We start from the raw sequence: 12,888 nt of genomic DNA on the forward strand, positions 1-12,888 counted from the left end.
ATAACGAGGGGAGTTGACACATATAACGAGGGGAGTTTCTGAAAGTTAACTTGCTGTTATGCTAATGACTACTGATAAATAATGAAATGAAGCCACCTCCTCCCTCAGACTGTCACCGTTGCATTGTGGGAAATGTAGTATTGGCCTGTGTAAAACATCTGCGGCCTGTGGGCCGGTTCTAATAATAAATCAATATCATCCCGGGGGCCATAGAAAACCCTCGACCTTGACTCTGACATATGAGCTTTAAATGATTTCTTTTGACTCCCATTTATTTGGCTGTTTGAATATCATCTTTGCTAGTGTGTGTGTGCACGCACGCTCTCTATGGAACTGGCATAAAGGATGTTAAAATTAGTCTAAATTAGTCTAAATTAAATAAAAATCCATCCATTCATCATTCCCAACAGGCGGTGTTTGATTAGAAACTCTTTCTGAACTCTGGTGCTCTGAAACATCTCCGCTTCCATTTTCAGCTGTTTTTATTCTCAATAACATCAAATCATCCATCCATCCAAATCGTGGTCCTGTTGGACCACCAAAGGACAAACACTTTCCATTTAGCACGGACAAAAAAAACCAAATCCTGTTTAGCAATGAAGCTGTGGGGAGAGTTTGAGGAGCGTTTCTGAGGAACACGCTGCCATATTGGGTCCAAGCTGCTGGGGTTTTTGTTGTTTCCAGGTGAATCGGTGGGCAGCGGCGTTACCGCCTGCTCTCTCTGCCCCCCCCCTCTCCCCGTGGTCGTGGTCACGCCGGGCATCTTTACTGGTCCCGTTTTAAACAGGTTCTGTTGGGAACAGGTGTTCTCCAGAACTGTATTCCAGGCTGCTGTGCTGAAGGGCTGTTTTCAGTAGCAATAGAGCCAGAGTGTGCCTGCTCCATATGAACCCCCCCAGGCCGTGCTTTCCTCCTGGCTGAGCCATAATCAGCTCTGGATGGACTGGTTCACGCTTGGACTGAGTCAAGATTTGATAGCTTGACTGATTCTTACAGTTTTGGATCAAACCCCCATCTGCTGATTCCAGGAGATCTTTAAAGGATCTCAGAGCTTCAGATTTATGAAGCCTGCTCAGCCCCCGGCAGCGCTGATGAAACCATTTCATTCCTTCAAAAAAGCAGAACATGAAGCTCCAGAAAAGGTTTTTGGATCAAGTTTCCAACAGAACGAGGACAAGTGGGTAAAAGCGCCACTTTAAAGCCTCCAGGCCTCAGAAAACATCCACCTTTAGGATGCCTGACTTTAGAGGATCGTCGGTTCGCTCCGAGCACAAGAACAAACATTTTTAACCTCAGTCCAAGAACATCTGGGAGGGTCTCAGAAGAGAAGTGGCATTAAAGCCAGCTGGAAGAGTCCAGCCTGCTTCCTGCTCCTCCAAACAGGCGTCTCCACACCAACACTGAGGAACACGGGCTTCTGTTCTTCCTTCTTCTCTTCTGACTATTGTGTGTTTGATGAATGCAGCATCCACTCACTGCCCCCCCCTCATTTACACTGCTCCTGGTTTCACAATGCTCCTCAGACAGATGCAACCAGAGACACTGATGCCGTCAGACAATAAACCTGAGTGTTGTTGTGTCCGGTTATTAACATGTTCCATGCTTTTCCTTCTGCAACAGTTCATCACACCTGCTCAGGGAAACCTCGGTGTAAAGGAGGTGAAGCCGCGCCTCAGTGACTCTACTTTGGTGTTTTAGAAACTAACAGTTATTAGATGAATATACAGTGTGCACGTACGCGCACACGTGTGTATAAACACTTAATACACGCGTGTGTGTGGATGTAGACTTTTTAGTACTTTGGGTTCATAGACTTTTTAGTATTTTGCAGATACGTGTCTGTATATAAACCAGATCCTCCTGTAATAAAGAACTAAAGGCTGACTGTTGTCACGTGACCTGTCTCCGTCTGTGTCCGATGATGGAACCTGCCTGGAACATCTGGTCCACAGAAAAAGCAAAACAGCTCACAGAACTGGCCCAGTTTAGACCCAAAAATGACAATAAATAATGAAAATGTGTGACGCAGTAGAAAAATGGACGAACTTTCTATTGGTCATTGACAGTTTCAGTCGTCATCAGAATTCATCAGAAATATTCAAACCAACAAACTACACACAGAACCGCAAAGTTTAGAGCTTAAAGGGAGCGACAGGTGAAGATTTAAAGCTCAACGCAGCTGAAGAAGTTCCAAAAAGGAGAAATATCATGTGGTGCTTTACCGCCACCCGGTGGACACGCGTGGAACTGCAGACAATAGTTAAACGCGCTCCGACACATTCTGACCTCTGCTGCTCCTCCTGGACTCCAGGGCTGCAGAAATATGCTGCTTTTACAAGTCTTTCAAATCTGTCAAGCATCATAAATCTTATTTATTTAACCAGGTTGAATAATGGTGGAGAATGGTGTCCGAAAAGCGTCTTTATTTTAAAGTGAACCAGAACAGTTCGGTCCGCGTTCACAGAGGCGGAGAGACCTCGAGAGAGTCCAAAACATCCGCTAGGAAAACTAATAGTCAAGCCACAGAAGTCAGGGTTTGGCGATGAGGCCGAAAACACTCCGCCGCTGGCAGACGGGAGTTCTGTCCTTAAATCTAACGGGAGATTGAAGAGAGACCGCAGGTGCGTGTGTCTGCGGGGCCACTGTGGCTGATGAGCGGCTCCTCCACGCCCCCTGCAGGTAGACACCAGCAACAACGGTCCCAGAAACTGGGAACCCAACAAACCAGTTTTTAAAGTATTCCTTTCAGACTAAGCAGGAAGACTGAAGACCGACAAGGTGAGTAAACGAAGAGCATTATTGAAAAGAATTGACAGTTGTGTTTGGAGATAAAATCAAGATTTGAAAACATTTTTGTTACTATTGAAGAGCTGCATAGAGCTGAAGAATTCTTGGCTTAAGAAAATTCAACAAGACTTCATATTTAGTTTTAGCACAAAACATCGTTATACATTATAAATGAAGAGGTCTTATTTAACTTTCTTATAGTCTGGCTTTAGTTATAGTTGAATAGTCTTTCTAAGTGAAGTTTAGTTTATTTTTCTGCTCTTTGCTACTGATCCTAAAAGAACTTTAAACCCTCCCAGAACGCTTTAATGGTAGTAATATATACGCCATAAAGCTGTTGATTAGGTTTTAAAAGTGAAAGTATTCTGTTCAGACGAAGCAGGAAGAGCGACATTTTTGTGACAGGTGAAAAGCTCTTAGAGTTATTAGAGTTGTTCAACAGTCCAGGTCACAGCTGGATATTTTGGTATTATTTAAGACAATAAACTTTAAAATAATTAACTAAATCCACACAGGATCACAGGACACCAACAGGATTTTGGGTTCATGTTGCACGTTTTCTCACAGTGGTTTATTGTTCTATGTTGTGGAACCACTGTGAAAGAAATGCAGGAGTGGGTGTCATTTCTTTCATCTATTTTAAATAGAGCAGTGATCTTTGAGGACTTGGATCATAGAAATAATTGAAGAGGGGAACAAAGGAGGGAAGTTAAAAAGTCCTGACTAGTATGTTTATGTAGCACCAGATAATTTAGTGGCTGAGCTGAAGACAGTCCTTTCACACAATGTTGGCCTGTGGAAAACCAGTGTTGTCGGCCCGATGGACCAGCGTCCCCGTCGTTGCCGGACCACCGTTGGCCACCAGTTGGGTTTTGGGATCAAAGTGGGGGCGTTTCCTGTATCCGGTTCTCCTCACGGATCCATGACTACAACATGTTGCTGCAAGTGCAGAGACGTTTGCTCTGGAAAGAACTTTAGAGCACATTCAGTGCTGCAGGATGAGGGGCTGGAAAAGGTGCCAGTTCTTTTCTCACTGCAGGGAACAGTTAAAAAAGCAGCTTAAACTCTGAAAACATGAAAATATACAGAGACATCATTGATTTATTGATTCAGTTGTTATCCAGAATGGATTAGAAATGTTCCTGTTTGATAAAAATGCAGTGAATTGGGATTATTTAACTCCAACCTCTACAGATTATTTACCTTCATCACAGTCTCATCACACTATTTCTGATGTTTCCTCAGGATGGACGAGGACAGAGCAGAGTCCACAGTGCCCAGCTGTGTGTCCCTGAAGAGTGACCGGTCCAAATAAGCAATAGACTTCAGAAGTTCAGAGGAAATGTAAGAAAACTAAAGCGTGATGATGTGTTTGTGTGGCAGCTGTTAGTCACATTAACAGCAGCAGGTTGTGAGTTTATTATTGGAGATGTTTAACACTTAAACCTCAGACAGTCATATAGTTACAGACTTAATGTGAATATTGTTGATTAGAAACAAATCAGGTTTAAACTGAAAGATGAATTCAGACATAAATGCTGGAACAATATTGAGTCTTGATCAGGTTCTTTCATCCTATAAATCAAAGGACTAATAGAGATGTGTTTCATAGTGAGAGGGGGGAGCACATCCTATCAAACTGGGACCAGGCAGCTCCACCAGGAGAGTCCTCTTGTTCACAATCTGGAAGCAGATCTGGAGATGCTGAAATGAAGCCCAAACAAAGTAAAACTGTTCAATATGAGATTTAATTTGTGATGTCATGAATTTGTAGTTGTGTTGATGATTTATTATAGATGGAAATCATTGGTTTACTTATGTTCAGGAAGTGATCTGCAGGAGGTGATAGAAGGTCATAAGATGAGTCTGAAGAGAAGATGTGAACATGTGACTGAAGGAACTCATGAAGCAGGAAGTGGAACCCTGCTGAACAAGATCTACACTGAGCTCTACATCACTGAGGGACAAAGTGAGGAGGTGGACACACAACATGAGGTGAGACAGCTTGAGAGAACCTCCAAGAAGAACATCCAGGACACTCCAATCAAGTGCCAGGAGATCTTCAAAGTCTTATCTGAGCAACAGAGACACATCAGAGTGGTTCTGACCAACGGTGTCGCCGGCGTTGGAAAAACCTTCTCAGTGCAGAAGTTCAGTCTGGACTGGGCAGAAGGTTTGGAGAACCAAGACATCAGTCTGGTGCTTCCGCTCTCATGCAGGGAGCTGAACTTGATCAGAGATGAGCAGCACAGTCTTCTCTCTCTCACTGCTTCATGTTTTCCATCCAACATTACAGAAGATCAGAGCAGAAGATCTGACTGTCTGGAAACTTCTGTTCATCTTTGATGGCCTGGATGAAAGCAGATTTTCACTGGGTTTCAACAAGCATCAGGTCATCTCTGATGTCACACAAGTATCGTCCGTTGACGTGCTCCTGGTGAACCTCATCCAGGGGAACCTGCTTCCCTCAGCTCTCATCTGGATCACCTCCAGACCTGCAGCAGCCTATCAGATTCCTCCCTCGTGTGTTGACAGGATCACAGAAGTACGAGGCTTCACTGACTCCCAGAAGGAGGAGTACTTCAGGAGGAGGTTCAGTGATGAAGATCTGTCCAAGAGAATCATCTCACACATCAAGGCCTCCAGGAGCCTCCACATCATGTGTCTGATCCCAGTTTTCTGCTGGATCACTGCTATAGTTCTGGAGGACATGATGACCAGAGACCAGAGAGGAGAGCTGCCCCAAACCCTGACTGACCTCTACTCACACTTCCTGAGGGTTCAGATAAAGAGGAAGAAGCAGAAGTATGGAGGAAAGCAGAGACCAGAGGAACTGACTGAGGCTGATAAAGAACTCCTTCTGAAGTTGGGTCGGCTGGCGTTTGAACATCTGGAGAAAGGAAACATCATGTTCTACTCTCAGAAGACCTGGAGCGATGTGGACTGGACGTCTCCGAGGTGTCGGTGTACTCAGGAGTTTGTACAGAGATCTTCAAGAGAGAGAGTGTGATCTTCCAGAAATCAGTCTACTGCTACTGCTTTGTTCATCTGAGCATTCAGGAGTTTCTGGCTGCCGTCTACATGTTCCACTGTTACACCAGGAAAGACACAGCGGTTATAAATCAGTTCCTAAAATATTCTGAACCAAACCGCTTTTCCTGGTTTGCTGGGTTGTTTAATAACGATCCAGCCACATCTCTTGATGACTTCCTCAGGAGAGCACTAATGAAATCTCTTGAAAGTGAAAATGGCCACCTGGACTTGTTTGTTCGCTTCCTTCATGGTCTCTCTCTGGAGTCCAATCAGAGGATCTTGGGTGGACTGTTGGATCAGAGGAACAGCCACCCAGAAACCATCCAGAAGGTCCTCAACAACCTGAAGGAGGAGAACAGTGATGAAATCTCCCCAGACAGAAGCATCAACATCTTCCACTGTCTGATGGAGATGAAGGATCAGTCAGTCCATCAGGAGATCCAAGAGTTCCTGAAGTCAGGGAAGAAATCAGAGAGGAGACTGTCAGAGATCCACTGTTCAGCTCTGGCCTACCTGCTGCAGATGTCAGAGGAGGTTCTGGATGAGCTGAACCTGCAGCAGTACAACACCTCAGTGGAGGGACGACGTCGCCTGATTCCAGCTGTGAGGAACTGCAGGAAGGCCGTGTAAGTAAAGATTTTTGGGGCCGGACATCGGCGTTTAAATCAAGCGAGTGGATCATGTCAGGTAGCAATACCCCCTCCAGTGGTCATTCCTTCAATTCTTTATCTCCATTGCAGCGTCCATAAATTAAAAACAACAACAATTCATCCAGAAATGTTCAACACTGGCTGGATATAAGTTCAAAGGTCAATCCAGACAAACCAACATAAGGCAGGAATAATAGGAGCCACAAGTTAACTGACTATCATGAAATTACTGTCATGTCATTAAATCACTTTTTTTTGTTTTATACATCGTATTCTAACGACAGAAAAACACATTTTAACTAATGACACGTGACTATTTTGCTTCATTTGTTCAACGTAAAAACAGCCGGCCTCGTTGGTTTAAATGGGTGTTTTAGGTCTTTGTGGCGGTTCCGTTTGGAGCCTTTATGTGACCCACAAAGTTGTTTGAGCCTTTCCACACCCGTTAGGTGGCAACTTCATCACTAGCAACAAAAGGTGCAGTGAAAATGATTTGAAGGGAAACAGGCAGATAGAACAGAAGCTGAGGGCAATCGATGCAACCAGAGACTCTGATGTCATCGATCGGATCGCTGAATTAAGACTTGACGCACCATCGTACAAATTGGATGAAATGCAAAATATCCAAAGAGCCGATAGACAGATAAAAAGATGCACGTTTCTTTAAACCATTTGCTATAATCATTTTAAATATTGAGTAATTATGAGCTGTTCTAAAATAAGACAAATGTTGAGAATAATTCAGTTGCATTTCAGATCTGATGGTCGTTCAAACTGTTGCTCTACGGTGTTGAATTTAGCTTTTCCAGGAAATGAGCTACATTTGTGTTGAGGTAGATTCTCAGATAAGTTGATTAGAAATCCCAAAGTTTGACTCACTATTTTTGTTTCATACACAACAGACTGCTGGTAGTTTTCTTTCAACGAGTCATTGGGAAGTTGTGGCCTCAGCAATGACGTCAAACCCTTCTCATCTACGGGAGCTGAGCTTAAGCTGGAACCAAAAGCCTGACAGATGCCGACGTAGTAAAGTTACTGTCTTCTGCAATGATGCATCCAAACTGCAGACTGGAGACGCTCAGGTCAGGAGGCCTCTGTTGGTTTCTTTACATTTTTTCTGCTTTCTCTTCATTTTCAGATTTAGAAATGTGTTTTTATTTGCCCCATTTATTCCTTTTCCAGGCTGTGGGCTGCAGTTTATCAGAGATCAGCTGTGACTCTCTGGCGCTGCTGGTCCAATCCCTCCCATCTGAGGGTCTGGACCTGAGTGGGAACCAGCTGAAGGATCCAGCAGTGAAGCTGCTCTGTGGGTTTCTCCAGGATCCTCTCTGTGAGCTGGAGACTCTCAGGTCAGTCAGAGATGATCCAGTACTTTCCCAGGTGTAACTAGTTAGACAATAACTGTTTCCATGTTTGATCTTTGTTATAAACGTAGTGTTACAGTTCTCAGAAAAAAGACCACACAGGACAGATTTGCAGTATTAAATTGGTTGTGGAAATCTGTCCCATGTGAGGATGGTCATCAATGACTAGAAAGGAAGTATCAGTTGTAGATTTGTCTTGTTTATTTTAGGCTGGCCACAAAACCGCCCAAACATTCAGACCAATCAAAATGGTTCTTCCTGTCTTTTAAAGATCAGAAGGAAAACTAGAAACCCCAAAAAAGAAGCTGCTGCAGTGTGCCATGCCCCTTCTCTCCTGAGAAAACATCCCAAAAAAGAGAAAAGCCCAAGTGTGAAGTGAGCACCCTGTTAAACCTTGGTACCGAAAGCCTGCAGTCATTCTCATCTGAGGTGGCTTCATTCCAGCCAGAAGCCCAAACCTGCCTCCCTCTTAAAGGGGCAGAGGTCAGTCCAACCACAGAAACCTTCATGAAGATCTGAAGCTTTCAGCATCCACAATTGTTGCACCTCACTTCCATTGGAGTCCAAATCAGAAGTCAACAAGTTGATTCTACACCGATTCTACACAATGCAACCATTTTAAAAAGGTTTCCATCAAGTTTTCACACATTTTAGATAAATCTGTTTGTTCATCGCCTCCTTCTGTTGTAATGGTCATTAAAGAAAATGACCTTATTGGAGTTTCTCCTCACAAATATGACTTTCTATGAACGATGCAATAAATGCAGCTTGCAATCTAAGACAATATGGAAGTATGTGTATATAATAGTAGTGGAAGTAGCTCATAAAATAATACATTTGCTCTTCTCATCGAATCTTTCTATGTTATTAAAGAAAAACCTGCTCTTAGTCAACAACATCTAAGACATCAACCAAAAATCCTAATTTTATACAATCTAATATAAAACAGTAGAGAAGACTCTTTCTGCAGAGACACTGGTGGCAGGAATGCAGAAGTATCACCTGCTCAACTTGGAAGGTGGAGCAGAAACCACCAGCTGAGAAGGTCCTCAGCGAGAGGAAGTGGTGGAGAACCATGAAACTTGCTAAGCTCCACCTCAGCTCCAGAGACGGGCTGAGCTGGAGCTGTGGCACCAGGTATCGCCCAGAAGAGCCTCCAACAAACAAGCTCTTCTCTTGGGAGGAGAGGGCTTTGAATCTCAGCTCAGTGTGCTTGTCTCTATCTGTAGGTGGCAGCTGCACCTTTTCCTGAGGTCCTTGTTGATGCCCTGAGGGGATTGATGCTCCTGCAATGTTTTCTGGCAGCATTGAGCTTGCAGCAGTGGGGCAATCAAACACACTGTGGGGGGGCTCTCTTTCCTTCTCTCATGGAGACAAGTGACACCAGCTGCCAATCATTGTTGGAGAAATGTGCAGTCAGGGAACGATTGCGTCCAGACTATAGCCACCCTTCCAGTTCCGCATCAGCATGTCTAAACCTTTGATTTGGTTTCACCAGAGAGTGTAGGGATTGCAGGGTCGCTGCAGCATCGCCCACAAGCTATCAGGAGTGGGTCGCTTTGGTCCCAACTCCTGACAAGAGTTGAGTGCTATTGAGAAATGTGGTCTCACAAACTTGGAAGGTATTTTGACCCACACACACTTTACATACGCTGTAGATCTTGTCCAACCGCCCTGAAAGAACCCAAAATAGGAACATACGGCAGATAAGCCGTGTGCAGGACCAGAGGTTTGTTGCTTGTAAGCTGTGTTTTGCTCTGGTACATGTTGATTTTTATTTGTCTTCTCTCAAAATAATTGTTATTTAGTCTAAGTAGCGCTGCAGTTTTATCAGAGACCAGCTGTGATTCTGTGGCCTCAGCTCTGAAGTCCAACCTCTCCCATCTGAGGGTTCTGGACCTGAGCTACAACACGTTGCAGGATTCAGGAGTGAAGCGGCTCTGTTCTGGACTGGAGAGTCCAAACTGTAAACTGGAGAGGCTCAGGTCAGTCTTCATTTTCTACCTATATACCAGCTGCTAAGATGGTGAAGTGAGGCTGTTCTCAACACTGCTGTGATGCACCACATTAAAAAAATTCCTTGTAATATCGTGAATTCAGGTCTGACCCAACTAAGAACTAACGTAGGTTTAGTACTGACGCAGATAACATGCAGACCTGCACCGTATAACCTCATCCTGCATTTTTCAGATTAGAGCGCTGCAGCTTATCAAGATCAGCTGTGACTCTCTGGCCTCGGCGCTGAGGTCCAATCCCTCCCATCTCAGAGAACTGGACCTGAGTCGGAACCAGCTGCAGGATTCAGGAGTGAAGCTGCTCTGTGGTTTTCTCCACTTTCCAAACTGCCGACTGGAAACTCTGAGGTAAACACCATTCTCAAAAATGTTCATTATTCCATCCGAGGGTCCTCACACTTTCTGAGTGTGTGTTGTGCCCAGTTCCTTCAGGAGGGAGGGCCACACGGGGACCACTTATTCATGATAAATTGATTTAAGGACAATGAAAAAGCCGACAGATGGTAACCAAAATTAGACAAAACTAGGTGAGGGTGCCTGGTAGACACCAGCCAACGAGGAGGGAGATGGTGAGGGAGACAGGAAGTCATCTAAGACAGGTTGTGCCTTTAAAGATGAGCCCCAGGTGAGATGGATCTCCATGATGAGATGGGAGGGAAAGAGGTGGGAGAACCTGGGAAGAGTGAGGGCCAGAACAATATATATTCTCCTTTGGAACAGTGCAAACCTGAGAGGTTGGAATTGTGGTCATTACATATTACTATCATTTTTTAACCTGTAACTAAATTAAATATTTACAGATCATGCCTTTGATTAACCTTTCAGATGAATACTGGTTTCACTTATAACCTTATAAAAGTTTCCCTTCTTTATTTAGATTAAGGGAATGCAGTTTATCAGAGATCAGCTGTGACTCTCTGGCCTCGGCGCTGAGGTCCAATCCCTCCCATCTCAGAGAACTGGACCTGAGTTGGAACCAGCTGCAGGATTCAGGAGTGAAGCTGCTGTCTGATCTCGTAGAGAATCCACACTATGGGCTGGAGACATTGAGACATTTCTGGTTGAAGCCAGTCAACTCCCGCTCATCTGCTGCATCACTCACTGACCACTGGTGAAGAGCATCTGTGGAAACATCTGCCGTCTACTCCCTCCATAGATGAAAAATTCAGTTTTAAAAAAGCGCTGGTGGACTTTCAGGAGATCAGTCGATGGTCGACAAAGCAGAAGCAGCTTCGCCTTGAAGTTAAATTAGTTCCTGGTATCACACAATGCATCTTTATAAAGTTCTAAATGGCTCCTCGGCCACTCTTATAAGCATGGAAACATTCTCTTAATTGTCTCTTCAAATGTCTGTATTATACGTTACTATTTACATCATGCCTTCAGAATCTTTAGGGTTTAGTATTTACTGTCTCTGGACATGGAGCATTGAATATTTCAGCTGCAGCCAGCAAAAACCCATCAGAATGACGGCTATCGGTGGGAACCGCAGGTCATTTGACTTTAGTCAGTCTGTTCAATGTTATAGGATTTATTGCAATCTAATAAAAACTATGAATAAATGTGGGAAAAGGAAATAAAAAGAAGCAAAATGACCAAATAAAACTCCCATGAATACTGTAAATTTAAAGATGTCAAGAATGGAATATCAGCTTAAATGGAATCAAACATAAAGGGAAAAGGCCTCCTTTAAGTTTACTGCAAAAATAAACACAAAATCCAAGAGCGACACGCGCCAAAAACGTCTCATTCTCTCTTCTGTCTCCACTCATTCTTTTATATTCTCTTAAGATAATGGGGACGGGGTCGTGTGATAACGAAACAACCTAATTGAGGACTATATTTTTGTTGCAAGAACTTTGGCTCTTCAGAAGTTTCTATGTTGGCTTCCACAGATTGTCATCCACTAGAAACTCAGTGTTTTTGAGGAACTACCAGGAGTGGCTGGAGTGGAGGCCAATGACGCTATAGCTACATATAGCTACATATAGATCACCGTGATCCTCAGCCCAAAAGACCACCAGTTGGCACAGCAATACTAAAGATAGGAGGTTGTGGTCATTGCACAGACGCGGAGTGATATCACGGACAAACGTGCCCTATGTTCTATATACCGTATGTTCGCGACCAAAGGGCGCACTGTATTAAAAGGTGCATCCTCAGTTACGGGTGCTATTTCTGTATTTAACACATACATCAGGCGCTCCAGATTATAGGGCGCGGGCATGGTAAAACATACCGCTACCATAGCTTAAAACATGCATGCTAGCGTGTATTTAGCATTTTGCAAAGCCGCAAGTCGAACAACCGACAACAATGTTTCCAAAATTAAAATTTCCTTATTTTTCGTATGTTGTTATTAAGCCCCGGAGGGCTGAAGCAGGACCGCTGTTAAAAATGTATCAGTCGCGCTCTTCAGTTCTGGTGCAACGTCCAGTTCTAAATGTATGAATCCGCGTATTGACGTTTCAACGTCCCATCAGTAAACGGAGAGATTTGGATATAGTCCCCCCCTGAGGTGGTGTTTTTAGAGCAGTTCTTAACAACTTTCTCTTTGCCTGATAGAGGTCCAAACATTATTTCACTTCCCTATAAAATACTCTAAAATCTGCATTCAAGATCAGATCCCACCAGGTATAATTCATCCTCTAAATTTTCACAATTTCTTATTCTGTCAGGCTGTTTTTAAACCTTTGGCAACATCAAATAAAGTACTCAACTGGTATTATGTCAGGCTGGTTTACATCCCATTAAAGAAGCCAGCAGAAATAAAGCACAACAGTTACACAGACTACGCACAATAATATAGAGGATATAAAAAACAGTGTGGAGATGGGTTTGTGTCACTTTAGTAAAATCAAAGCATTTTTCTTTATGTGCCAGCAACGAACACAATCTAAGAAGTCTCTGACACACTAAACATATGGAGCTCCTATAGAACAAACTAAAGATTTGTTGTTATTAAGATAAAGAAATGCAACATTTCCCCCAGAGAAGCGATGGCGATGGAAAAAGCCCTGGCTGTGTGTGAGCATCACA

General features: G+C 43.7%; 1 protein-coding gene across 1 annotated transcript; it reads left to right on the forward strand.

Annotated features, from left to right (window-relative positions):
* The first annotated feature begins 5,702 nt into the window (after positions 1–5,702).
* On the forward strand, positions 5,703–7,472 carry LOC130520892 (NLR family CARD domain-containing protein 3-like). Its single transcript, XM_057024590.1, has 2 exons — positions 5,703–6,450; positions 7,373–7,472. Exon 1 carries the CDS (start codon positions 5,869–5,871, stop codon positions 6,448–6,450), a length of 582 nt encoding a protein of 193 aa, XP_056880570.1. The 5' UTR covers positions 5,703–5,868; the 3' UTR covers positions 7,373–7,472.
* Positions 7,473–12,888: the final 5,416 nt, after the last annotated feature.

The sequence above is a fragment of the Takifugu flavidus genome, unplaced genomic scaffold (assembly GCF_003711565.1).
Source record: "Takifugu flavidus isolate HTHZ2018 unplaced genomic scaffold, ASM371156v2 ctg573, whole genome shotgun sequence".
NCBI lineage: Eukaryota > Metazoa > Chordata > Actinopteri > Tetraodontiformes > Tetraodontidae > Takifugu > Takifugu flavidus.

What these genes read in the sequence shown, in the direction of transcription:
- LOC130520892 (XM_057024590.1), top strand. Translation starts at nt 5,869, where the DNA reads ATGTTCCACTGTTACACCAGGAAAGACACAGCGGTTATAAATCAGTTC.